The sequence below is a fragment of the Aspergillus lentulus genome (genome assembly GCF_001445615.1).
Source record: "Aspergillus lentulus DNA, contig: Alt09, strain: IFM 54703, whole genome shotgun sequence".
In the NCBI taxonomy this organism is placed as follows: Eukaryota; Fungi; Ascomycota; class Eurotiomycetes; order Eurotiales; family Aspergillaceae; genus Aspergillus; species Aspergillus lentulus.
Genome location: NW_028322117.1, coordinates 1,550,869 through 1,577,328, shown reverse-complemented (window position 1 = coordinate 1,577,328; position 26,460 = coordinate 1,550,869). Strand labels below are relative to the sequence as shown.

Sequence of the window (26,460 nt, the reverse complement as noted above, 5' to 3'; positions counted from 1 at the left end):
GTCAAACCTTTTGCCCCTAGCACGAGAGTCATCCGTGCGAAAGCAATCTGCATGCATGCCATGCAAAAGCAGTAGATCTAAACCGCTGACCTCGTTCTGCGAGGGATGCGGGGAGGAACCTGCCATCCAAAAGCAGTAGATCTAAACCACTGAACTCGTTCTGCGAGGGAGCGGGGAGGAACCTGCCATCCAAAAGCAGTAGATCTAAACCACTGAACTCGTTCTGCGAGGGAGCGGGGAGGAACCTGCCATCCAAAAGCAGTAGATCTAAACCGCTGAACTCGTTCTGCGAGGGATGTGGGGAGGAACCTGTCCTTCAGTGACGAGCTCACACCTCATCGTGGTGCTGGAGTCTAGTAACCTGTGCCCTCAAAAGTACAGGCGAAGCTAAGATGAGCTCTTTTCTCTCGTTACAACTTATCCTTTCCTTGATGTCTTTTATATATAGCGCCCTATTACAGGATTAATAAGGGTGTCTCTTTCACTTTGATAGTAGAAGTCAGAGATGCTCACCTTTACTTGCTGCTGCCCTTTCCGATATGTATGATGGAGTCGATGTAGGCGCTATAGCAGATGCTGTCCGGAATTGTCCCTAGAGTGTCTGTCAGCCTGAAGATAGTCCTGCGAATTGCAGTCGAATAGCACCCACACACGTTTCCCCTGTAATCCTCCAACATTGGTCTTCCTGGTCGCTAAGATCTTTAGTAGGGATTCCTGTTTCGTGCCAGAATCTCACGTCTTGTTCTGCTCTGGAGTTCGTGATTGACGCGGAGACCGGAGACATGTCCATACGGAGTATGTATTAATTTGACCGTTTTCAGCGTGTGCTGAGAGCTCAGAATGCATGTCTAGCACCGCTACCTCGGCCGAGAGCACTTCTTAATCAAGGAATTCGGGTCGGTGTTCTGTGTAAGCTTCTGAGAAGAATATTAAACCTCGGTAGAACCACAGATAAGGCATGCTTCTGTCTGCAAGCTAAGCTGTTGATCTTCGCTTCCTCGTCTGCCCATAGTGGCAGGAAGATGAGAACTTGCGAATGACCCTGGTTGTGTTACCTCACAGTGAAGCCGAAGAGAGTCCAGCATTTGCAGGGCGCCGAGTGCCATATTGTTCCACTCACAAGATCTTTGGTTGAACTGAGCCTACACGATAGAGTGTATCGGCGAGTCGGTGAGCCTGTTCCCTTTCCAAGTTCGAGATTGTTTCGAGAAGACTTCTTCGCTGTACGACATTCCCAAGGCTAGGACAGACTATCGATCAGCAGGGCCGGTCCTGTACGAAGTACAGCCCATTACACTCCTCAGTCGCGCTCTGTGCACCGGCTAAAGAACCGGTCCTGCACAGACGCGACTTTGCCTGTCCTTTTCTGCAAGTGCTCCTCAGGCGAAGATGGGTCTACGGTAACAGAGCCGACTGTTGGTCGAGTGGACATTCTAAGAGCATCACTTTGAATCATAAGCAGACACGATGTTTATGGAGTGCTTAATTTGAGGAACCGCGCGCTGTAGAAAATCTGACCAGGAGGTGAGGGCGAGAGGAAGAAGGATTCTAATAGTGATAGTGATGAGTCAAGGATTGACAGCCCCGTGGAACGAGCGAGAATATTCAGTAAACAGCTATATTTAGCACATAGCAGTACGTAGCCAAGATACATTAGGATTTTCTCTTCATCAAGAGGGTCAAGCGGACGCCCAATCTGACATCAAGGTCACATGGCCACCCAGACGTACCTATTGATGGTAAGTTGGAAGGTAAATTCGTAACAACCAACCACTATCTATCCATCGTCCAGAATCATCAGTCTGTATCAGGTTAGCTATTGCAAAGTCACTACTATCTCATAATATGTTCTCCTTTCATACAGTTCTTACATCAAGCCCTGCTAGCATAATGACAACTCGTCTTTCTAGAATGGACTTGTCTCCTCGATAGACATGCACTCCTATGCTTTGATCGTCTACGTTGTGGTGTATTTCTTTCTTTGTTAATTTTACTTTCTCATCAGAATGACAAAGTGACTTAACTTCGTCATGTTAGAAGCCCAAGTTACCTACGATATTCAGGGATGCTGCTCGGGCCATTCCCGATTGTTACTCCGAGCCTGATCGTCAGCCTGTTCAGCCATACAGCAGACCGGTCATTGTTCGTTGTACAACATGACCGACAATATCACCTCAAACAAGACGGGCCACCCAACCCCCTCCGCTGCGAACGAGAGCACCCTCCAGCAACCAAGTGGTATGCTGAATGCTTTACGTCCTCTTGATGCATGCAGATAGGCAGGCTAATAACAACAGATGTCCCGCAGTGTTCCCGATGCCTTAATCAAGTCGGTCATTCGGACGATCGCTGTCCACTACAACCTCAGCTGACTGCCGTGAGACAGACTACCATTGTCAATCCTCGACCTGGCGCCGGCGGCACTACGACTTCCGGCCTGGTGATTTCTGTCGGAGTCAGTCATACCTGGCACTATGGCAGCCCCACCGCTACAGTTGCCGTCCAGATTCCCACCGGAGTCAATGAGACGCCCACGGATGCGGTCCAAATTTGCAACAAGCCAAAGCGCAGACGCAGGAAGAGACCGGATACGGCGGCCAGGTGTGAGAACCTTTCCCGAGCAAGTCGAAGCCATGTTACTTCACAACTAGTGATCTGTAAAGAGTTCAACATAAAGTTGTCAGACAGCAAAGAAAGATGGTCCTTATGAAGGGAAATTGCATATAGGTGCATGCTGGTGGAAAACGCCAACCACATCATGTTGCTAATGAACCCTGCGCCAGTGTCTCGCCGATGTTTCTCGATCTAACATCAATACTCTTGGGGATATTACTCTTCTGAGACCACAGCATCTCGTCCACCCCACGCACTACCTCCATAAATCACTTTTTATGTGCACGTTGGTCGACATTATCCGCTAGACACCAAATGGCGTTTCTTGATACATTCTTCTTTGGATTTCCTTTCAGCCACAGAAACCATGTGAGCACGGAGCACTGATTTGACCCTTGACGGTATATCATCTGCTGGATATGAGTTGATGTATACTAACTTCGGTATAGGCTTCCAGAGACGAACAATTTCTCTCCTTAGCCATCGCCTCCGCCCCTGCCAGTCAATAAACGAGGTTTATCTACCCAACCTTTGTGAGAGGAGTCTGAAGAGAGGGGATACTACCACTACATTTGTAGCACCTAGATTGTGACGAGCGCGGAAAATCCCCTACAGGCAAGTACTGGTCTTTTTACCTGCCGTGCGGCTCACCTGCAACAGAAGTACGTTTATTTGATCCATGCATAAGAACTTCAGTACTGATACTCTCTCATATAATAGAGCAAATGCGGCGAATATGAGAAATCTCACACATAAGGGAAGTGCTGGCCCTGGTGCTGATGCCGGCATCCTGTCAGCAAGTGCAATACCCCTCGGCCCGACAACGGTCGATGGTGTCATCAATAACCACTATCATAGTCATGGCCATATTATCAACAACATCTTCTCTAAAGAACCGAGATGGGGATCCTGATCCATGGATGGAATATACATAAAACATGGATACCAGTGCTTAGAGTCCATCGCTTCCATCGTGAATCGTTTCTTGTCGCTTCTTTCTTCTCTTTCAGGGTCCGCATAGTAGGACAGATTGAGATGGCAGTTTCGGACGAGGTCCGAGATAATCAGTTATAACCGCACTTTGCGGGGACATTGGATTAGAACACGATGATGCTCTACGGAGTATGACGGTAACCTAATAGAAGATCGAACCCATTTCAGGGGCAGGGACCTAAGGTATAACTGCTCACTATGGGGGTAAAAACATAAATTACCGAAATCCCTTTCTAAGAAATAGATTACCCTGTCATTGAATTCAATCGACCGCGATAAGGTCCTTCCAGGAGGTTTAATATCCTCAGTCTGACCTTCCTCAGAAATAACCCACGCCAGAATATTGACTAAGACGTGTAAGAGAAGATCCAGTCTTGGTCTTGGCAGAAGTGTGTCTATACTGACTCTTCTTGTTGGCGACTGGGAAGGGCTAGCAGGGCGGCGCCAGGTTCACAGGGGACTCACGCGCCAGAGGTGGCCATACCAGTGTTAGACAGTTGATTCAATCCAAAGATCACCATCCGGGCCAGCTCAACGCTGTGTACTCGCATTATATTGGGCCGATAAGGCACCCAAAGAGGTCTGCTTCTGAGATCTTGATTTTTTCCCGTTGGGATCGAAGAAGGAGCGAGAATAGCGAGGAATTTGCTGCTTTGATGCTCATGCAGAACATGGTCGAGGGAGTGTTTCTGTGGGTGTTAGTCACTGAACACATTGCAGCTTGCATGAATGGTGTACTTACTTGAGTCTTAAGGACTGCCAGGAGTGGTTGACAGTCTTTGTAGGGCGAACAGTCAAAAAGAAGTATTGCTAGTTCTACCAGCAGGCTTGGAATCAAGGTCAGAAACCATATTGAAACAATTGTGGTAGTTCATCCAAGCGCTGTTCTGCTCCAGGCCGCCTTGTGAGCATTGCAGTGCCAGACCTTCTTGAGGACAGCTTCTCCTCAACACTGTTTCGTATTTGCACCTTTGCCTTTGTTAGCAAAGTGCAGCTCCACGAACTGTTTTGTTTGTTTGCCGGAGGACAGGATATAATTACGTCCTACTATAGACATTGCGAGCAGGGAACTTGGTGGACGCCGCCAGCGCCCACATTGGGGGCTGGGACCAGCGTGCCCCTGTGTGGGATTTCGCACACTTGCCACATTTTTGCCGCTCTACATCTGAGCATTAGTATTGCCACTCTTTGGATGCTTCTCATGAAGGTCGAATCAATATACTTACTTCTTTTATTGGCAGGTGGGGCCGGGCAGGAGGGCGGCATTTGCCAGCGAGATGCCAGCGCCCGCAGAGGACGCAGACAGAGCCGAACAGAGATGGTGATATTCACCGCCGCAGGGGCTTGCTGGTGGGAGGGTGTGTGCGACAGTGGTAACTGCTAGGATGGCGTGGAGGATGGAGAAAACCTATACTGATGTTAGTATATACTCACATTGTTGCGGCGTGACAGGTGATTCAAGGAATTTTGAGATTTCAGAAGCGCAACAGGAAAAGGACATGGCACTCTTTTAATACCTAGAATACGAGTCCTAGGAAAACGCTAAGGCCACCACACTTGTCATAATGCTCTGCTCTATGAACTAGGAAGTGATACCCAATATTCCAGAGGAGACCGCTCATATCTGAAGCTGCATTGAGATCTTGTCCACATCATCAAGCGCATTAGGTGCCCGCTCTCTGTGCTGTTTAATACTACAATAGTTCAACTTTGTTTACATACTTAGCAAGGCAAGCTCATTTAGGACAGTTTTGATCAAGACTTAGTATAGAGACTAAGCCGCGGTAAGACGTTCAGCATCTCCGTAGACACATTACCTTACAGGCAGGGCTGACATCCACCCAAATTGTAATAGTCGACGGCACAAACCTCTCTCAGACCGGGTTTACCAGAAACGATTGACTTCCTGGTTAGGAAATTCTTATGGGATCAGCTAGGAAACCCCGAGCTGGATTTCCAGCGTACGTAAACATGATCGATCCAGGCATGCAGTCAAGCAATACTCCCAGACGCGCTATGGAGAGAAGATGTTTTCATGCACAAAAATGAAGAACATTATCGATGCCACGGACGAAGTACCTTGCTAATTGAGAAAGGTGACATTGCATCACAATGCCTCCCAGTATCAAGGTCACTTTTCGATGACAGTTCATATGTTGAGGACTACGTACGCTATTGTATCCAAAAGTGCCTACAATGAAAGGAATGCTCGAATCACTGATTCGATTGATGAAAATTACTATATACAGAATAATATACATATGGTTAACTATATGAGCTCACTCGGAGCTGGGCTTGCCGACCACCTTCTCACCCCTCTTCTCAGCCTCCTTCCGTCCCTTCCTCTTCTCCTCTTCTTTTTTGGGCCTTTTCGGCTTTTTTTCTGGCCCTCACCAGGGCGCTTCCGCCAACGCGGCTTCTTAGCGGGCTTGGTGGGCTTGGTGAGCAGGGGGGCGGCGGCCGCCGAGGAGGTGCGAGGCGCGGTGGTGTCGACAGTGATCTGGACACTACCGTTTCAGACGACCGCAGCGACTTCTTGGCTGGTGATGGTGGTGATGGTGGTAATGGTGGCGGCGGGCACTTTCCGGCATGCCGGAAGCCACAACTGTGGCAGTATGGCTGGTACTGCCCCGTGTGGGAATTCCCACAACGGGGGCATCTCCGCTCTATACCCAAGTATTAGTACTGCCGCTCTTCAATGCTTCTCATAAAGGTTGAATCGATATACTGACTCTTGGAAGCAAGGACAGGGGCCGGAGCAGGCGCAGGAGGAGGGGCAGGCTCAGAAGGATTAACGACCCCTGCAGTAAATAATGCTCGAATCACCGGTTGAATTAATGGAAACTAATTATATACATGATAATAATATAAAGGCTCATTCCTTGGCCTCTCCCTTGTTGGGCTTCTTGCCGCGGCCGCGGCGGCGCCTGCTGGCGGGCGGGGGGGCGGCGCCCGAGGAGGTAGAGGGGGGCGGATAGAAGTAAACGACCCCGCCGTAAACATTGACCTGAACCGCCGAAGCGGCCGAAGCTGGCTGAGGTTGGGCCGGGTCGGGAGGAGCTGGAGGGGCCGTGCCCTGGCTTGCTTGGAGGGGGCCGGGGCGTGGGGCAGTCGCCAAGATGGCGACGCCCGCAAGCATCGCAAATTGGCCAGCAGGCCCCTGTGTGGAAGTTTCCACACTCCCCGCACCTTCGCCGCTCTATATCTATGTTAGCATTGCCACTAGATGCTTCTTGTGAAGGTTGAATTGATATACTGACTCTTAGAAGCGGGGGCGGGTGCCCGAGCATCGGCAGGAGGAGGCGGAGGAGAGGGGACGGCCGAAACCGCAAGCAGCAGGTTCCTCTAATAGAGGTGGCCTATAGCCCTATACGATGTTAGACATGCATTCATCCAATAGAAAAGTCATTATTGGGGCCAGCTCAACGTATGGACTCACATTTTTCTTGTTCTTTCGTGAATATCAAAAAAATTGCAAAGATTTTTGCGTAGTGGGATGGAAATAGAGGCTTTAACGAGGAATGGAGAGATGAGAGAGAGAGAGAGAGAGAGAGGGAGGGAGGGAGGGAGGAAGAAGGAAGAAGAGAAGATGCGATTGCTACGAAGGGGGTCCTGCTCGAGCTACGGAAGCTTCCATCATTCACTCAACCACAGGAAGGTGCGCATTCACGTACAAACAGGCAACAATGCTCATTTCAGGAATACTCGCCTGCCTTAGGAAGGAACGCCCGTGTATTCCAAGAAAGTGAATGACGAAATCTGAGAAACATGGATAGAGGCAATTCGAGTCCTCACGGAGCACGCTTCGAAGACTCGGCGATTCCATTCTACCTGATACAGAGGGTAAATAAATTATATACTCCAACGACACGGACGTAGGCTGGTGCAGGAAAAAACACGGCGTTAATTCGACCCTTACGGGTTTAAACGTAGCTCGCGGAGCTCAACGTCACAGTGGGAGTTCTGACAGATCTGAGGGCTCGCTAGAGCTGCTAAATGTGGTTGATAATGGTGGGATGTTTGGTGACTTTGGTCTTTCTTCATGACCTCTTTATCGTATCGCGAGTCATGGATTCAGTGGCATCTGACGAAAGTCAACTTGTCTCATAGATATCGACGAGGGCTTTGAATCTCCAGCAAGGGATGAGTCCTTATTGTGCACCAGAGAAGTGATGTCAGTATATGCGAATATCGATTTTCATTTACGCCTCACTTCCTCGGCTCAGCCCTCTGTTAGAGAAGCCTTCGATATCATCAATCTGTAGCTTTTTTCTTCCCGGGTATACCACGACCAATCTCAACTAAGATGTCAGATTGCCGAGGGTGGTGGGGGTTTACGGTTGACCTGCATCCTCGGAGAGGATCCGAGATGATGTTACCAGAAATATGGAGAACCAGAAGATTACGGCAATTATTTAGAGAGATGAATTGAACTCAATCGAGGTGCGGGGACAACTAGCACATTGAATTGTTTGTATGATCGTAACAATCCGACTGCCTACCTACTCGTCCTTGCCTCCGACCTTGACAATATAGAACACCATGGCGTCAAATCAGATCAACCGCAGCAAAATCTTTCCAGGAGGCATTCATGTTCCCTGTCTGACCTTCTTCCAAAATAACCAACGCCAGGACATTGACTGGGATGTACAAGAGAAGCATCTCTCATTTCTTATACAGTCCGGTCTCCACGGGGGTACGTCCACCTCCATCCCCAAAACATACAAAGCTACCACCTAACAACTTCAACAGTCGTCCTCGCCGGCTCCAACGGCGAAGCAGTCACACTCTCAACCGCCGAAAAGACCTCACTCGTCCAACTAACCCGCAAGCTCGCAGCCCGCCTCAGCCGCCCAGACGTAACCATCACCCTCGGCTGCGGCGGCCAATCCACCCACCATGTCATCGACGAGACCATCGCAGCCCATCAAGCCGGCGCCGATTTCGCCATGGTCCTAGTACCGAGCTACTACCATTTTGCTATGGACTCCGCGGCCATCGTATCCTTCTTCGAAGAAGTTGCGGACCACAGCCCCATTCCCGTTATGGTGTACAATTACCCCGGTGTGGCGGCCGGGCTGGATGTCGACTCTGACATGCTAGTGAAGCTGAGCGCGCATCCGAATATTTCGGGGGCTAAGTTGACGTGTGGAGGTATTGGGAAGGTTCCCCGTGTGACGGCCAATGCGGCGAGACCGTTCAGCGTGCTCGGCGGGCAGATTGACTGGATGGGGCCGGCAATTGCCGTTGGTGCTGTCGGAGCGATTACGGGAATGGCGAATCTGTACCCGAGGGTGAGTATTCTGTCTCCAATTTTGTTTCCTTGCACTAATAACGAGCCGTGGCGTAGGCGTGTGTTGAGCTGTACGATCTCTACAAGGCTGGTAAGGTCCAGGAAGCAACCGAGCTCCAGTTGAAGGCTGCCACGTCAGAATGGGCCTTTGCAAAGGGAGGAATCAACGGAAGCAAATGGGTCGTCGCCAAATTGCTGGGTTACCCCGATGACAGCGCCGCTTGCCGAAGACCATATCCTCTCTTCGCAGATGCAGCCAAACAAGAATGGATACTCGAGCTAGCCGGGAAGCTGAAGCCAGTCGAGGACGCGCTGATCAAGCGTTCAACATAGCCAGAATAGCATCTTTTTATCGTACATAGGCCCAATCAATCAGTCATACACGTCAGAATATAGTACAAAACCCTCCCTCACACATTATACACATCAAACGATGAACCATCATCAACCAACTTCCCCTACAACACCCTTCGCCCCCAACCGCCCCAAAACCCCCTTCTTCAACCTCAACATCCCCTCAATCTCCCCCAGACTCAAACCCTGCCGATCCCGCATCGTCAACGCCTGTCTAATCGTCCACGCATCCACAAACTCCCGCCCCGCAAACCCCGGCCGCCCAATCTGCTCCGACTCCTCCTGCGCAGCCTTAGCAGCCGTCTGCCGCGCAGTCAGCACCAAGAGCGCCGGATTCGCCGCTGTCGGAAAGACGGGCTGGTTTGGGTTTTGTCGTTGGGTAGGACCGGGGTTAAAGGTGCTCGTACGCGAGAAGGTAGGGTTGGGGACGACGGGGCCGATGGAGCGGAGGGAAGCGGCGAAGTCGGGGTCGCGGCCGTCGAGATCGATGACTGGAGACGTTAGCTTGTTAGCTATCTTTCTTACCCGGTTGCCGGAGAGGTATTTGTACCCGCTGATTTTGTTGTGGAAGCTTGTTCCTTCGGGAGTGATGGAGCTTGCGATTGAGCTTGGAGTGGCTGTGAGAGGTTTGGTTCTCGCGGAGGAACTTGTGGCGCCGTCCTGGACGCTGCGGAGGGCTGTTTGGGATATTGGCGTCGTGAGACGGTGCTGGCAGCTGACCGCGCCGGTTTGGATGCGGAGGAGCCCATTTTTTCCTCCTGGGATATATAGATGCTGACGATCTGATGTCTCTCAAAAAGTGAAGCTGAGTTGATAAGAGGCGGAGAGCTTGCGGAGGTTCTTCAGAAAATCAAAGACCCGCCAGACTAGCCCGTCTTGGTCAACGTTGTGCCCGCTGAAGTGACGTCAGGCCGTTGAATGTTATGATTATTTTTCGTTTTTATGACTGGAAAGTGAAGATACCAAAAGTAATATTTTAGAGATTGTAGTAAGCTATGCTATAGTGTTGTGGGTTTTACGTCCGATGTCAAAGGATATAGATAGTATATCAGGGTTCAAGACCGGTCCTACTAGTACAAGCGCATCGCCTCGTCTCCTAAGTCTGCCAGTATCCAGTACTATGCGCATCTATCTGAGACCTGCAAGGCGCCTGCCCTGCACTTCACCCAGAGCGCGGCTGCCGCTGATGAACGCGACAACACCGGCCGCAGCGACAGCTGGAAGAATCTGGAAGAGTGTCCAATGGGAGTAGTAGAGGAAGAAGATCCATTCGATGGAAACCAGGGATCCCAGGAAAACGGCGTGGGGAAATGGGGCAGACTTAAAGGCAGTCGGCAGATGGTTGAGGTTGACGCCAATGAAGAGCCACTATACGAGTCAGGACATCGGCAAGTTGCCGTCGTTTGGAGGAAAAAGACTCACCAGGCCACCGAGGATTGGAAAAGCAGCCAGCACCATTCCAATGAAAACCAGAGTCACGATAACAGGCGGGCTCTGAGGATCAGACTTGAAGATATGGTGAATCTCGGGCAGTTTGCCATATCGCGAAACCTCGACGGTCGGTACTGGTTCGTCGGGATTACGGGCCACTGTCAACGGGAAGGCAAGTTCATTGTACGCCTGAGAGCTTCCAAACGATCCAATGACAAATCTGGCGTCCAGGGGTTCGGCGACGGAGAGGAATTGAACGGGGAGGTCTTTTTGAGTCTAAGCACGCAGGCCACGTCAGCTGTTAAGTAACTCAGTACACTCGACCTCTGCTTACCAGCTCAAGCCTTGATTTGCCATTGTCCTTGACGGTAAAGGGATACGAGATATCTAAGCCGGTTTTGGGATCTTGAAGGAGGAGGAAGACTTGGTGAGCGCGTTTGGCCGAGCTTCCTTCCTGTGCTGTGAGGATCACTTTAAGGGTATCGGAGCTTCCGAGCGCGACCGGTTTGGAGAGCGGCTTGTTGTCGGGGATTCTGCAATTGGTACCATCATTAGCATGTTAATTTCTTAAATAAAGTATCAATGAATAAATGACTATACTTTTCTTTCAGTCCAGATCCGACACCTGCGCCTTTGGTTTGAACTGACACGGTGGCATCAGTAAACCCCCACGAGGATGCTGCTGCGGTCGGGATTGTTGCTGAAGCCAGCAGACAGAGCTGGAGAGCAGTATGCCAAAGCTGCATGCTGAGTCAAATAGTCAAAGAATAGAAACTAAAAGACAAAAAGACAAGTCGTGCAGTCGAGATGACAGAACAATGCAATGTTCTAGCGCAACTGCGGAGTCTTGAAGAATCGCGGAAGCGCTAAACAACGGACCTCCAGATAAGCGCCGGGACTCCCTGATAGTCAGAGTTGGGGCATCGGCGTCCACCTGCTCCGCGCAAGCCCTAATTATTTCCCGGATTCCTGCAGTTCTGGCTGTCGGCCAAACACCTCATTCCCTCCTCGACCAGCTACCTGCTGTCAACGTCCCTGCAGCGTCGCTGTGACATCGTCGATCGCCTCGATTATCGCTCCGGTAGTGATTGAGCATGTTGTTTCCTGCAGATAACTAATTACGGGAACCTTTTTGCGCTGGCAAATCGATCGACCTGAACCTGTCCAACTCCTCGCCTCCGCTGCACCGACAGGTAGCCACCGTCATTACCTGCCTTTCCATCCTATTTCTACATCATCCTACTATCGATATTGATACTATAAGGTCATAAATATCTGGAGATAACGTGTGCTGGTATGTAAATATCTTGTTTGCCGCTATTCAAACAGGCCGGTCGTTGCGGAGTGGCCATTCTGCAGGGATTGCCGCTACGACTCATCTGCCTGTGGTTTGCTCTCACCTTGGACGCATTCACTGACTGTTCACTTTGCATCAGGTGCTAGGGTTGTCGAAAACACAACACTTCCTTCTCGCGTCTCGAAACATTCGAATCTCCCTCCTTTCCTTTCCTAATCCCAACTGCTACTACTGCGTACTCCGCATACTTCTCCAAGTTTCGAAACACGTTACATCACAGACTTATTCGAATACCTGGATCTGGATATTTACTCGAGACCTCTTGCAAAAGTTAAAAGTATGTGGCAAACACCGAGTGTTGGCATGTCTCGCGCTGTGTCCCTGAATCGACGCTCTCAACTAGGGCTTCTACATAATTCTTTCATTCCTCTGACTTAACGACTAATCCTGATATAGTGGCTAAAAGAGATTCTGCCCCTCGCGACATGATTTCTCTGAACACTGTTTTTGATAGAACTCCTGTACGTGTCTTACCATCCCCGTCTTTTCCATCTCTAATCGTTCTCCAGAAAACAAACTCTCGGCGTAGCTCTTCTCATCACTCACGTAAATCAACAAGAGAGCCAGAGTCGACTAAGATTAAGATGGCTCAGACCTCTTACTCACTACCTCCGACCCCTATCGCCTCATCTTTCGAAGAATCGGCGCCATCAACGAAGCGTCGTAAATCCCAACGTCCAGTTGATCTCAAGGACTCCCAGCCAGAGAAGATCACCAAGACTCCGGTGCAAAAGAAAGACGATGTTCCTGCTTCAGAGTCTAAAAGTGATGCCAAAAGTGGCAGCCGCAATCGGAAGTCAGGCAAGCTAAATGGTCACGCCGCTGATGCAGGTGACTCGCACGGCCATCAACTGACAACTCATACTACTTCCAATGCTAAGCGCAAGGCGCAAGCTCCGCCGTCTAAGTCAAACTTGCACGCCTCTCATAAAGATCCTCGAATGAAACGCAAGTCTCTGGCTACCGAGGCCGAGCTGGCCAACGCATCCAGAGACAGATCTGGCTCGACGTCGTCGACCATGGCTCCTGCAACAACGCAGAGCGATCGCAAGGCAAGAAAGTCAATGCCTGCGAAGCTCAACGGTGTGAGCGACAAGAAAGAGACTGTCCATCCTAAGTCCGCTGACAAACCCTCCGCTTCTCGCCCTTCTACTCCCGCTCGCATTGATCGTAAAGCCAAGCCAACATCTCAAGCCAGCGCCAAGGCGACCAAGTCTGCCAACAAGGTAGCTCAAGTTACATCAACAGCCAAACCTGCTACCCCCGTTGCCCCCAAGTCTGAAAAGGCTGAAACAGCCGACTCAACAACTCCCGCCGCTCAGGCTAACACAAATCCACGCGACTCTACTGCCAGATCCCGTCGTCGTGATCGCAAGTCCAAGCCCGGGACCGATCGCAACCTTGGGGATCATATCCAAGTGTCGTCGACCAAGCACAATCACAATCACAATCCTCCTGTCCGAATTCACGAGACTCCATCTCAGCCTCCCTCTGTCCCAGATCCTACTCTCGAAGCAGCTCAACCTCTTTCTCACAACATAAACACTCGAAGCTCGCGAGCCAAAACCGCCGCTAAACTTCTGGCTGTCGATAAGCCTCTGGAGTCACCAGCGACCCTGATGGTTCTTGAGACCACCCCATACAATGGGGAGGTCGCCGACAGTGTCGAGGGGACGCCTGTGCAAGCCTACCGTGACAATTTCCACTTTGAATATGGCCCTGAGATGTATGGTAACCGCTTCGGCCTCGACGGCCAGGTGGATGGCCCGGGCTCACCGACGAGTTTATCCACGGGCACGTCCGCTGCTGCGAGGACCTCGAGTCGCATTCGGAAGCCCACCATGAAGGCTCTGGAGTCCCTGGAGTCGGAGCGGCAGTTCCGCCGCTCCAGGGCTCCATCCAGCAAACCCGAGTCGACGGCGTTTATGGGGCAGAAGAAGGGAGGCGCGGCCCAGCCTGAGCATCAGGTTCCGGCATCCGCGCAGGCGTCTGCCGCTCAGCAGCCTGACACGGCATTTATTGCCAGGCGGCTGCTTGAGCTGGCGGTGGCAGCTGTGTCTGCAGACCCTGCGCTGGATGCCGGGCTTGATGCCAGGCTGGAGAGCCTGCGCAAAGAGTTCGAAGCGGAGCAGCGGGGGCAAGATGGAGAGGGGGCGGGGTCGGAGGGAGAAAGTAGGCCAACCTCCAGCCTGCCATTTGGTATGGACAAGACGAAAGTATCGGAGCCGTGGACTGACGAGGATGGTTGGACGCATACAGGTCTTCTCAACAAGTTTGGGGAGGAGTACGTCTTCGTCTCTTCCGACTTTGAGTGGGTTCATCCCACCAACACCTACGGGGATGACCAACTCCCCCAGCCGCCGGGGCGATTCAGATCGCGTGAACAGGCGGAGAAGGACCGTATCTTCGGATACCCGCCGCGGCTGGGGGAGCGTAATCTCCCGCAGCAAACGAATCTCCCTTTTCGACTGGAGGACGTTGACGAGGAAAAGGCTAAGGTCAAAGCACGAGACGCAGCCCGGCTGAGGGGCATCCCGGTTGATCGGACGATGTCGGCAGCGGAGATTGACGCCTTGATCGCGCAGCATGACAACGCTGGGCAGAGTGAGCCCGCGAAGGAAGAGAAGCCTGCCAGTGGTTCGCGCAAGAGAAGGCGCACGGAGCCAGTCAACGCTACCCCTTACTCGACTTCGGTGACGAAGAGGCGGCGACAGAATCCGAGTGCTCCCAGTCCCGCTGCCGCTGCCGAGAAGCCAAGTCTCACGGTGAAGTTCAGATTCTCGAACCCCGAGAAAGCGGCGGCGGTGGCAGGGCTTTTTGGGGCGGTGCCATCTAGCACATCGAAGAAACGCCTTCTTGCCGACGCGGAGACAGACGGTGATGCCAGTTCTGCTAAGAAACTCAAGTCATCGCCAGCGACAGCCAGTCCCGCCGAGCTGAACCAGACACCGAATGGTCGTCCGCGGCGCCGCGCGGCAACGGCTCTGATGGCCGATTTCCAGTCTCACGCCGAGGAGCGGGCTCGTCGGGCCGCTCGAAAGAAGGCCACCACTCCTTCGAAACAGGGAGGCGGGAGTGCTGAGGGTGTGTCCATGAGAAGCGCATGATTCGGCTACTGTTGGTATTTGTTCACTTGCATTCTACCTCGCCTTCTACAAACCACTCGTACTTCGAATTACGCTTAGTTCACTGGCCTCTGCTTTGTCTCGATCGCCGTCCTCAATCGCCTTCTTCGTCACGCCTCCAGTCGATTTAACCCCGCCTCACATCACTTTGGCATCTCAAGGCTCGACCATTTGTTGAGTTGAGACCGCTTTGCCTATGTTTCACTGGGTCTTACCTCACTTCACCTGGGACGAAGTCGACCTCGTGCCTGCTATTTGAAGTCAATGTACTAGCCACTTACATGTCCATCATCTGATTTTTTCTTACTATTACTATCGTCTTCCCTCACCCGCGAAAACGCCTGCTCATACAATCAGTCCTGATTGAGTTCTGAATCTTCGGCTACATCTATCTGCCTTTTGGGGAGTGATCACCCAGCAAAATGATAGACAATTGGCGCGAGCAGTCTATTGGCTCTCCATCTACCTTCTTCTCCGTCTTATCTCATTCCTCTAAGACTAACGATTCAATTTTGTTGAACCTCTTTTGCTATGATTGGCACGAGGCAACATCATCTTTACCTAATCTAATCACACTGTTGTCGCACGGCGTTACGGATTGAGTACATGCATCAAAGCATAGCGAAGCATTCGGTGGACTTGGGCTCTTCTGTTCATTTTGCGTTTGTGATATTCTCTCTTGTTGTTTCATTGAACTCTGTTAGGTGATTGGGCCGAGCTGGACGCTGCGGACCTCCCTAGACATTTCTAACATGTTCATGCCATCAGCAGGAACCGACACGCTGCGTGTGAGGTGCCGTTGATGGCGACTGTATGTATCATTTCTTTCACCTGTACAATCTGGGGTTTGAGGCATATCGGATCCGGCGCTAGCAACGGGTCATGGATGCATAAGCAATTGATATTAGCGGATATGGCTTTGAGAAATGTACCTTTGCGTTAATAGAATTACGATATCGATCATACGGACTTGCCTGTGTGATTGTACCCAAGAATCCCTGGTATCGTAGAAATGTTCTTAACCTGCCTGAGGCATCAAGGCACCAAGGCAAACTTTTCCGCCAACCGCACACCCGTTACGTCTCAATCCTTGACCTTGTAACAATCCATTTCTCTGCATCAATTTCCATTCATCTTGTCCTACTTCGTAGTACCTTATAAACCAACCAGAGAGTAAAACAATGACAAACTCAACCCCCACCTCAAAACCCAGAGTCATCATCGACCCGCAAACCCTCTCGCAGCGACGAAATACCCGCCCCCGGACCCAAGGCCAGATCACAGATATCCGGCAGACGAAGGAGTACAAAGTCGCCGCTAGACGGTAAGCCTAGTCCATTTTTCTTTTGTGTCTCGAACTGATGATGTCATGATAGGTGGTTATCGACTATTGTGGCGCTGCCGATATTTCTGTATACGTCGTGGGTGTTGTATGATCGGAGTATGTGCTTTTCTTTCTTACTAGAATTGAGTTGAGCTGATGTTGTGTTTCTTGTAGCATATGGGAATAGTAAACCGAAGCGGTTGGGGAGACCGTCTACGGAGGAGAATGAGAAGGAATAGATTCGTTTAATAGGGTTGTATATTAGTGTTGACATTGATTTTTGTGCCTGCCTTGATGCGATATGTGTACCAAATCCAAATCCAACTCCAATTGCAGAAAGCCAACTATTCAGTATCGTCCATTTCGACACCACAGATCCCCAGTATCAACGCGGCCATCGAGCGGCTGTCCTCCAGATGACCGACAAAGGAGACGTGGCTTCCTCCCAGCTCCTCTGTTTCGGTGTCGTTCGAGGGTTCAACTCGTGAATGGCAACAGGGCAGTCCCCACGAAGCTCCTCGTCCTCTTCATCTCCCTCTTCATCTTCGTCATCCCCATCGTCCTCATCCATCTCCTCACTATCACCAAGATATCCGCCCTCGTCACCAGCAACCTCACCCTCAGACTGAACCTCATCCCAATCCCCGACAACCGTATCCGGCGTCTCAGTCCACGGCCTCCGATGCGAAAGCGTCCACCGATTCATCCTCTCCCACTTCCCAAACTCAACTTCACCATCTTCACAACTCACCAACTTTCTCCTGCCTTGGGACCCCCCGCAGACACACACCCCTCATAGGAAACCACCGGCGGTAGTTCCTCGCCGCTGACATCCCCGGAATATGTTGCTGTAGCTCCATCGCTACCCGCTGCCGCAATTGCCCAGCGATGGTCCAGTTGAGGTTGAAGTAAGTCTGCATAAAGGCTGTAAAGAGGTGTGGTATTTGGCCGCTGCGCGCGGGGGAACTCGAAGGCGAAGATGAGGGAGTATGCGTGCAGTTTGAGGAGGGTGGTGAGGCGGGCGGGGAGGCCTTCTATTATTTCATTTCCATCTTCAGGTTCAGTTTCCTTTGAGGTTGAGTTTGGGTTGGTGTTGTTGCGACGACGAGGGGGGAGGACAGGAACATAGTCCTCCGCAAGCATGATATCTTCCGTTTGTGACGACAAACCCCGCAATCTCGTCTGCGTGCTCGTCGACCAGCTCGTTCAGACCATAACGTTTGTGACGCAAATTGAGGCTGGCCTCGCGCTGGGGTTTGCGGATGAGAAAGAGGTATGTGCTCCAGGTGTTGACTCGGCGGGAGACGATGAGCACGAGGATGGGTTTGGTGTAGTTCGTTTTGTCGGTTTCGGGGTGTGGGAGGGTTTCGATGGGGAGGTAGTGGGTTATGTCGTAGATGGGCATTTGGCATTTACTGCTGTAAGGGTTTGGGTGTATATTTGACTGGATGAGAGGGTAGAGGGAAAAGGAAGTGAGGGTCTGAAGTGACAGAAAGGCGAGGGAACACAGCAATTGATTCGAGTAAAGTGAAGGGAATGACTAGAGCAACGGTCTATTGAAAAATGAAAGAACAATGGCATCTCAACTAAAGCACTCTCCCCAATTTCCTCCAGATCTAGCCCAACTCAACCCCTCGACAAAGTCATTCAGCTTGCATCTCCCCAGCTTGTCCACAGCGCAGCCATGAAGAGGCACAACCCGGTCATTGATCAAAGCGCGAACAAGAGGCTCCTTTTCCGACTTGCATTGCATCGTCTCGAAGTAGGCTCGCGCCCCAAAAGGCACGGCCCAGGACGCAGAATACCCGTCTGACTCCTTGGTGCTCTCCACCGAGGTCTGGGACAGCGGCTCAGTACCATTGTACAATCCCATGGCAAAGAATATGGGAATCATGCCGTTGTCGTGCGAAAAGTCAACGTACATGGTGGCGTTCAACGGGAAGGTGGCCGGGTTGGAGTCCAGAGTCGAATTGGTGCTCGTGTGGTCCTGCACTGGCGAACGGGTCAACCGGGCAATCAGCTCGTTGGTGAATCCTATCCCCTGAGCTGGTCCCAGAGGGTTTCCTGCGCCGTAGCCGTAGTATTTGCCCAGGGACTGGAGGTAGTCGTACTTCTTCCACTCATTGTGAGTGAAGAGTTCACAGAATGGTGACAGCTGACTCGCGTCGGTGGTGCGCGCTACGGTATCGAACGAGCACATGTCCATCAGACTGACAACATCGTCGTCTGTCAGCTTCACACCAGGGAGATGCTTTTCAGCGCGAGAACGGATCGCAGGCGCAAAGAGCGCAGTGAAATTGGCCGCAACCTCATCCCCCAACTCACTCGCCTCAAAGTTCGTGCACACGCTGTGGTCCAGCGTGTTGTTGAACGTCTCGCTCTCTGGGATAATCACACTAATCACCGGAGCGGCGCGGTTTGTCGCGCCAGAATCCGCCAGCCTCGCCTGCTGAAAACCCTCGATGAACTTCTCCCCAGAAGCGATGACGCGGTCCGACCCCGATGAGCGAATAAACGGCAACACGCTGCGCGCAAGAGCCTTGTACCTCTGGTAGAACTTGATCCCCGAGTTCACCATCTGCTGCTCCCCAAAGGGCGTGAGGTCGTCCGCACCCAGAGTATAGTTGTACGTCTTGAGAAAGGCAAACTTGCCCTTGAACGAGGTAGCATTTCTCTGGATCGCCGTCACTAGCTGCTTGTACTTTTTGCTCTTCGAGCTGGTCGGGTACCGCGCTCCATGCCGGGATAGGACCTGCACAAACGTGACCCGGCAATCTTTGGGAAGCTCACTCGACACGGACAGCTGGTCCTCCAGCGAGAAGAACGGAGAGTACTGGCCCCATAGATGAGAAGTCGCAGGGGAGCACTGGTACCCGAGCTCTACCGTATCGCAGGGCTTGGAGCCAGCCGAACTAGGTGCAGCAGACACTCTACTCCATACCAGAGTCAGAACCACAGCCCTAGCATAGCATGAAATCCAAACCACTCACCTAGATAGCAGATACGCCACCGAAAGCAGAAAAGTAAGAGTACCCATGATACCGACAATCAGGGTTCCGATTCCCTCTTCGTTGAAAGTCCTACTCCTAACCCTCAATCTGAACGGGAAACCATCCACCCCCCGCCGGACACGCCGGCCATTATATAGCTCCTTCATATCTTCCCACCGGACTCACATCGCACTCCCCTTCCGCTTACGAAACGGACGTCCGGCCCCTAGCCAGCTTGCAGTCCACCACGCCGCTAGCAAGTTAGTAGCCTCGGAGGACGAGTAGCCTATCGTCAGTGGAGCGATTCGTAGCTCTGTCGCGTGAGGGCAGGGATGAATCCGAACCGAGGACGATAGTGCACAGAAACTTGACCGAAGGGGAGATGCCATAAAGTCGGACAAACTGATGTGTGGTGATGTGCGAGTGTCTGATAGGCTGCGCGGGAAACCACGTGGGTGCAACCGTTGTGGTGGTTGGAGAGTGCCTGGCAGCCTTAGACTGACGGCCTGAGATCCCGAGCTGGGACAGACTATGTGGGGGCCTGGGTGCCTTGGAATACTGCCGAGATTAGATTGATTATAGAAGTATCGCGAATTCGCGATAGATTGAATTCCGACGAGGGAGAGCATACGCAATAAACTCTATCGAGATTTGATTTAACACTGACTACCTTCTAGGCAAAGCAATTCAGCAGTACATCAAGAACAATCGAATTACCTACGGAAACTACGAAGTAATCCGAAGTAGAGATCAAATAGCGCTTTAACAGCCCTATAATGCCCAGACCAGTACCCGCAATCTTGTCTGCCTCTCCGAGATTAATATATACCTTCCCAGCACCAATCGAACACCCTCTCACCGCAACGTGTGCAACAGCCAACTTCCAGGACATCGCTATGTGCTCCATACAGCATCATCCATGTAGACCTGCTTCCCCAATCTAATTACCTTTGCTAGTGATATGGCACACATGAACCCTGCAGATGACGACTCTGCAACTAACATCGGAGCAATGTTCCAGAGAAATTAAGTATGATGATCATCGCGCGGTTTGTTGACTCGTTTGGTGGCGTGCGCCATTACGAGGAAAAAAATATGCAGGAGATGCATTCGAGTCACGGATCAGCAGTGACTGCTTGAGCTAATGGACTTACTGTATATAGCACCAGCATGTGATTGTATGATGCACAGATGGAGGATCTGCTATATTGAGATAGTTCGATGGATGTGTTGAACGGACGAGGTCAATCAGGGGCAATCACCAGGCTCTTATCCAACGCCTAGCCGAATCAAGACCGGCTTTCTGAGCTATGTACAAATATGAGGGTCACTTGCGGCAATTTTAGTCAACTAGATCACAATTTGGCCTCCCAGAAAGCCAAGAACATTTTATAGAAAAGGCTCGATGAATATAAGCTCTCGGCCTTTCACCCACAGTCAAAATGAAGATGCAAGTTTTTCTCGCCGAGGACGCTCCCAATGCAAGCACGATGCTTATGTTTAAGAAAAAAGAGACAGTAACAATCTTGAGGACAACACAATAAGATAAAAGACAAATGAAAAGGATCATACATGAGTCAGAGGTCTTGAGCTCTCCGCAGATATAGGCAACGATTCACAGGGTCTGTCTGCTAGGAATGCGTCCAGTTCTCAGGCAGCTGGGACAGTTGCTTCGCCTGTTGTTCATGAGCAGTCACTGGGTATGAGACACCGTTGTGCCAGCTTTCTCGTCTGACAGGTAATCCAGAATCTGCACCGGAGGCTGGCAGTTTTCCGGGTGATCCGCCTGTAGCATTCAAGGCACCTCTGGCCTCTGCAGCGGACCACGTTGTCTCAGCTTCCCGCTCCGGAATCGAACGGTACACAGGAGGGGACGGGGGCCGCAGTGGAAGCTGCCCCGGCGGTACGAGGCGGGTGACATGCTCTCGGTAAAAGTCCCGCTCGGATCGATAATAATCGCGTTGCTGCATCAGCTCCCGAATCTCCTGCGCCTGTTTGTGCAGTGCCTCCTGCTGCTTCCGGATCTCGTCCTGTTGTGCCGTGATCTTCTGCTCCATCTGCATCTCATTTCTCTTCCGATTGCGGAACCTTCTCGAGGCATCGCTGTTTGCTTTTCGCTTCTCTGCCTGGCTGGATGACCCGGACTTGAGGTCCAAAATACAGGGGATCATCCCAGGCAGAGGTGGGGCATTTGTAGTTCCTCCCATCGTTGGTTGCTCGTCTCCTGCCGGCCTATCACCGACAACTGACGGCAACCGACTGACCGGTTCTGACATTCCATATACCTGGTGATTAGCGAATGATGGTGCAGATTGTGGGACGGGCATCCCCGCGATTGCTGGTGATGATCGACCGAGCGGACCATGGATGGAAAGAGGCGTCGTGGGGCTCCTCTCTTGGGAGCTGGGAGTAGGGGTCGGATTCACGCTCGTCCCCCGACTGTGGAAGGTTGGGGTGGAGTGGACGGAAACGGGGACTGGGGCCATGGTTTCGGGTCCATGGTTCGGGTTCACTGTAGCATTTTCCAACGGCAGAGGCGACCCAGAGGACAACCGATACAGTCCCGGCCGTGACGCCTGAGCCAGGGGAGAGTGTATAGCACTGTGTTTCCTAGCATACGGCCCTCCGGCTCTGACAAACCGAGATGTGGGGGAGAGAGGCGAGAGAATCTGACGGTTCACCGACCCAGGGGAGAGTGAACGCCGTTTGGCAGGATGTATCGACGGAGAAGCCAGACGAAGCGTAGGCGATGAATGCAGTCGGACATGAGAAGCAGGTGCAGAAGGAGATGGAGGGACAGATGACTGATGTCTCGTCAGACTCAGGTTATCTCCTCCCGAAGGTACCAGACAAGGAGGAGCAGATTTTGTGGGGGAATTCAGGATGGAGAGCACTCCAATAGAACGAAGTTGGGCAGCTTGCAACGGGGGCTCCACTGGAGCAGAAGGGCGCCATGAGAGCGGCCGAGGACGCACGAGATCACGGACCTCGGACGAGTGAGAATTATCGTCTACACGAGGCCGCTTCTTTTCGGACAAGGTGCATGAGTCTGTGCGGAGAGAATCGTCCTTCAACGGTTCAGAAGCCGGTGAAGTGTGCGACATGTGCTCCTGTTTACTTTCGTGAGACTGTCGCTGAGAGTTGGGGCATGACGCAGGGCCCCCCCTCTCCCGGTGTATATCGGAGCGAGGAGAGTGGGAGAGGGAGCCGGTAGGCTGGGGAATATGATAGCCAGACAACGACTTATATTGATAAGGAAGATGCACAGGATTGGAGTAGGAGGTAGTATTCAACACGCTGATCCCTAGAGTAGCCAGGTTGGCGGATGAGAGTCGACTATAACACGAGAGAAGAAAGATGACGAGGTCGAGGAAGATGAGTAGTGAGTCAGAGGAATATATCTCTCAGTCTTCGTTCTCTTAGGGGAGAGCGATGAAATTACAACAAGAGATGAGGAAGGTTAGATCAGAAGGGGCCAGAGGAAGTATGTGCAGAAGCAGGAGGTATCCAGCTGGGGCGGAAGCAAATCAATATGACCCTAGGACTCAATGGAGGCGCAGAAGAGGTCGGAAGAAGATAAGGTGATGATGGACCATGCAACTAGAATTAAGTAATAGTGCCTCGAGAGCAGCAGCAGCGGCAGGGAGAAAAGAAATTGGACGGAATCAGGCAGATTTAGAGTGATAATTCAGAGGAGTGGGAGGACATATTTTCTCTATTATTATCTTGATTATTGCTTTTTATTTATTTATTTTTATTTTTCGAGACACATGGCACTTGCACAGCACCAAGGCCCAAAGTACCTTACCTGCCATAGTCGAGATGACAATAATAATACCTAATAATAATGTTGACTGTGACAGACTGTTCGGAGGACCGTTGACAGCAGACAACAGCAGATCAAGCGGTGAGCAGAGTAGTGGAAGACGGGGGGAAGCAGGAAATGAGTGGAGACCAGTGGGTATGGCAGTAGCACTAATGCTGGGCCTGGCAGTGGGAAGTGGGAACCTGTACACTAGGAACCTGGGAGCCTGGGACAGACCCGCTCGGGAACCGCAGGCATGGGAACTGGCTGTAGGTAGCACTGCTTTAGTTAGCCGTTAGTTACATTCGACTAGTATCCAACACAATCTCTTGGTAAGTTCTAGACTTTAACCTACATAGGTATCATTATTGATATTTGAAACGTTAACCACGCAATCATGAAGAGAAAACTCCTTCCTACGGATATACCCACCTAATAAGGTAATCCTGAACCTACCAAGATACGTATCAAAGCCACTGCTTACCTAGAGAGTCCTTTCTAGGGTAGACACCGGGTGTCTACCTACCTAAAGGAGGGAACGCTATATGGATAGGGCCGGGGAATCGGAACGCGACTGTTGGTGTTCACGAGTTGGTTCGTGGTTGGATTGAAATTGGAGCTGGGAGTCTGTGAGATTCAACGTCACTCCACATCCTGAAATTGGGTAGACTTGGGGAAGGCAGTTCAACCTATGACGGGCAGAGAGCTAGCGGAAAGTAGGTAAGAGACAGAGACCCGCTCTACCCAAAGATACTTTACCTTGGCTCCAGGGTTGAAATGGAGCTGATCGCGCAAGTCATCCGATGATCGAGGGATGGTGTGCTGCTGCTGCGACCACAGTTGCGTTTGTATAAAGATTTCCAGTAACAGTTCGGGTTTCACTGTTAAGTTTGTAGGTACAAGTAGGATTTACTCCTGTAGCTTTGACCTGGTCATGGCCCAAATGCTAAAACTAAAGAGCGCCGTCACCATGGGCGCGGACAGGATCGGAGTGGAGTCCTGGTACATACCACAAAGTACCGTTATTCTTAGTGTATTACCAATATCATCTCAGATACATATTCGGTACAGGCATTAGTTACTTACCGCTATTATAACATCACCATGAGGGCATCCAGCTATTGAGCAAGATCAACAGTGCACGAGACATGTCACCGCCTGGCCTCCACATCCATTTAATGGTTATGTGATAGAATCTCAGTCAGGGCCCGGTAATTCAGTCAACAAATCACTCGGTTGTTCGAGTATCTACACCTTGCTTGTCGCTGTTGAACTGATGTTCTGTCCAATGAAAAACTACAATAAAGTCAAGTACAATACTCCGTACTACAGTAAATTAGTCCTTGAATCCGTGTCGCAGGATATCGAAGGCTGAATGAGTTAGTGAATGTCAAACGGTTGCAGGCCCACACCAGAAACACTTGCCTCGTGGCGGACCGGGGGTCGTATCATGAGACCGCACATAGACCAGACTGCATCGGTAGTCGTGATCCTACCATACTCCCTAACGCAGCTCGAAAACCAGCCAAGACCACAAAGGCCATGCCATAATGCCACGCCGCCAGTGAAGGCACTAAAACAAGGGCCCCGTTAGTCTCGGGCCGGCATATTGGATTGGGGCCAGAGAGTGAAAGTTTACCTAGTGCTTGGCCACAGTGGGCCCGGCCAGCTGACGAGATGGGATGGATTCGAATGTTGTGCATGCATGCAGTACTTGTTAGATCCTTTCACGCGTCTTCTCAGTACTCTTCCTCTTGGCTGTGCCATATGGATGAGGCGAATTGGTCCTTTGTTTCAAGACACTCTGGCACCTGTAACTGTCGGCATCTGTAAATGGTCTTCCTGGTCATTCCTCTATGCTAGCGGTCTCATAACAGTTCTGCTGCCTGCTATCCATGAGACCAATCCCTTCCGAGAGGCATGGTAGAATGCTCGCCAGTTGGCACACGGCAGTAGCGCAGCCTCTCTGAGATCCAATCAGATTGGAGATTAGCATACGCTGCAGGCGATCTCGGACCGTCCCTGGGACAAAAGTTTCAGCTACACCATTGGGCATCTGGGCATCAATAGAAGTGCTGGTGGGCACCACATGATGAGACACGCAAGGCAAAATAGGGCAAAACAAATATCCTCAAAAGACAAGCCACATCGATCATAAGTGTCTGTACTTTGTTAAGCGATTGACGAGTGTCCCGGTTCGGCGGTTCTCTGTGCAGTATGAAAGCAGGAGGACCGAAAAGTGTGGACACATCATCGGTTGCCTTGATGGCACAAACTTCCTGGCAGATGTGGCCGAAACCCAGAACCGGCCAGCTGCATGCTGCAAAAATGCCCTAATGTATGCCAAATGAGTTGCATATAAGCTTCCACCTCAAACAATACATATGTACGTAGACAGTAGAATGGACAAATCAATTCGTAGAACACAGCGGGAGAGGCGAGGCTAACTTCAAGTGTTGCACCTCAGCAACTCAAAAAGTACTTATTTTCGTGTTGCGCAGCGTTTACTCGTGCTTTTGAGATTCGACACAGCCAATCTCACCTGGTAGGAATCAGCCTGTCGAGGGATCCTCCCGACCTGTTATTGTGGATGTTGTAGCGCCGGCGATGTGATCTATCTCGGGTCCGAGATTTGAAACCTCGTACTTTGGTAGAGGTCCAATAGTACACTTTCTAGAAGAAGAGTAGATCGCCTCATGGAAACGCACTGGGGAGATACGTGCTTGACCACAATATCAGATGCAACATCCACATTGGTCGACTATGGTGATCAGATGAGGTCGAAGGCTTGAAGCTCGGTAAGTAATGATCTGCAGCAGAAGGTGAATTATCTGCAGTGCAATTTCGAAATGAAAACCAATCCCGAGTGATTCCATGGACTTTGGAGACATGATTGGTCAGAGGTGAAAAGTCTACTCTGGATATTATTCGATATTCCCTTTTTTCGTGCCTGCACCATCGGATGTGTTTTAAGCTCTCGGATAGCCTACAGCTAATCCTGCTCCGGTGAGTTACACGACTTGGTACGTTGATTCTTCGTCCTTTTCTTTTCTGATTTGTGCATCAGATGCAGCATTGACTTTGGGCTATAATTCTGGGTTGTTGGGAATAAAAGTTAGGTCAGTTTCCACTGTCTTGGCTGGATGAAAGACTGGATTGTCCCTATGTAGTCTGT

At 51.2% G+C, this 26,460-nt stretch overlaps 8 protein-coding genes across 8 annotated transcripts; 4 read left to right on the top strand and 4 right to left on the bottom strand.

The window, feature by feature from the left end:
* Positions 1-2,156: 2,156 nt before the first annotated feature.
* Positions 2,157-6,289, top strand: ALT_5346 (uncharacterized protein; the record flags this gene model as incomplete). Its single annotated transcript, XM_089599897.1, has 3 exons — positions 2,157-2,238; positions 2,298-2,601; positions 6,004-6,289. 3 exons carry the CDS (start codon positions 2,157-2,159, stop codon positions 6,287-6,289), a joined length of 672 nt encoding a protein of 223 aa, XP_089455774.1.
* A 192-nt stretch (positions 6,290-6,481) lies between these two features.
* On the bottom strand, positions 6,482-6,896 carry ALT_5345 (uncharacterized protein; the record flags this gene model as incomplete). Its single annotated transcript, XM_033555206.2, has 2 exons — positions 6,482-6,805; positions 6,867-6,896. 2 exons carry the CDS (start codon positions 6,894-6,896, stop codon positions 6,482-6,484), a joined length of 354 nt encoding a protein of 117 aa, XP_033411097.2.
* A 1,252-nt stretch (positions 6,897-8,148) lies between these two features.
* Positions 8,149-9,232, top strand: ALT_5344 (dihydrodipicolinate synthase family protein; the record flags this gene model as incomplete). Its single annotated transcript, XM_033555207.2, has 3 exons — positions 8,149-8,302; positions 8,359-8,900; positions 8,957-9,232. 3 exons carry the CDS (start codon positions 8,149-8,151, stop codon positions 9,230-9,232), a joined length of 972 nt encoding a protein of 323 aa, XP_033411098.2.
* A 111-nt stretch (positions 9,233-9,343) lies between these two features.
* ALT_5343 (putative oligosaccharyltransferase subunit ribophorin II) lies at positions 9,344-11,430 on the bottom strand (the record flags this gene model as incomplete). Its single annotated transcript, XM_033555209.2, has 5 exons — positions 9,344-10,011; positions 10,420-10,621; positions 10,676-10,960; positions 11,019-11,217; positions 11,285-11,430. 5 exons carry the CDS (start codon positions 11,428-11,430, stop codon positions 9,344-9,346), a joined length of 1,500 nt encoding a protein of 499 aa, XP_033411100.2.
* A 1,195-nt stretch (positions 11,431-12,625) lies between these two features.
* Positions 12,626-15,148, top strand: ALT_5342 (putative GPI-anchored cell surface glycoprotein; the record flags this gene model as incomplete). Its single annotated transcript, XM_033555210.2, has 1 exon — positions 12,626-15,148. One exon carries the CDS (start codon positions 12,626-12,628, stop codon positions 15,146-15,148), a length of 2,523 nt encoding a protein of 840 aa, XP_033411101.2.
* A 1,199-nt stretch (positions 15,149-16,347) lies between these two features.
* Positions 16,348-16,729, top strand: ALT_5341 (uncharacterized protein; the record flags this gene model as incomplete). Its single annotated transcript, XM_033555211.1, has 3 exons — positions 16,348-16,490; positions 16,543-16,607; positions 16,665-16,729. The coding sequence occupies 3 exons, from the start codon at positions 16,348-16,350 to the stop codon at positions 16,727-16,729; spliced, it is 273 nt and encodes a 90-aa protein (XP_033411102.1).
* Positions 16,730-18,072: 1,343 nt separating this feature from the next.
* ALT_5340 (histidine phosphatase family protein) lies at positions 18,073-19,527 on the bottom strand (the record flags this gene model as incomplete). Its single annotated transcript, XM_033555213.2, has 2 exons — positions 18,073-19,420; positions 19,481-19,527. 2 exons carry the CDS (start codon positions 19,525-19,527, stop codon positions 18,073-18,075), a joined length of 1,395 nt encoding a protein of 464 aa, XP_033411104.2.
* Positions 19,528-21,111: 1,584 nt separating this feature from the next.
* ALT_5339 (uncharacterized protein) lies at positions 21,112-22,584 on the bottom strand (the record flags this gene model as incomplete). Its single annotated transcript, XM_033555214.2, has 1 exon — positions 21,112-22,584. One exon carries the CDS (start codon positions 22,582-22,584, stop codon positions 21,112-21,114), a length of 1,473 nt encoding a protein of 490 aa, XP_033411105.2.
* Positions 22,585-26,460: the final 3,876 nt, after the last annotated feature.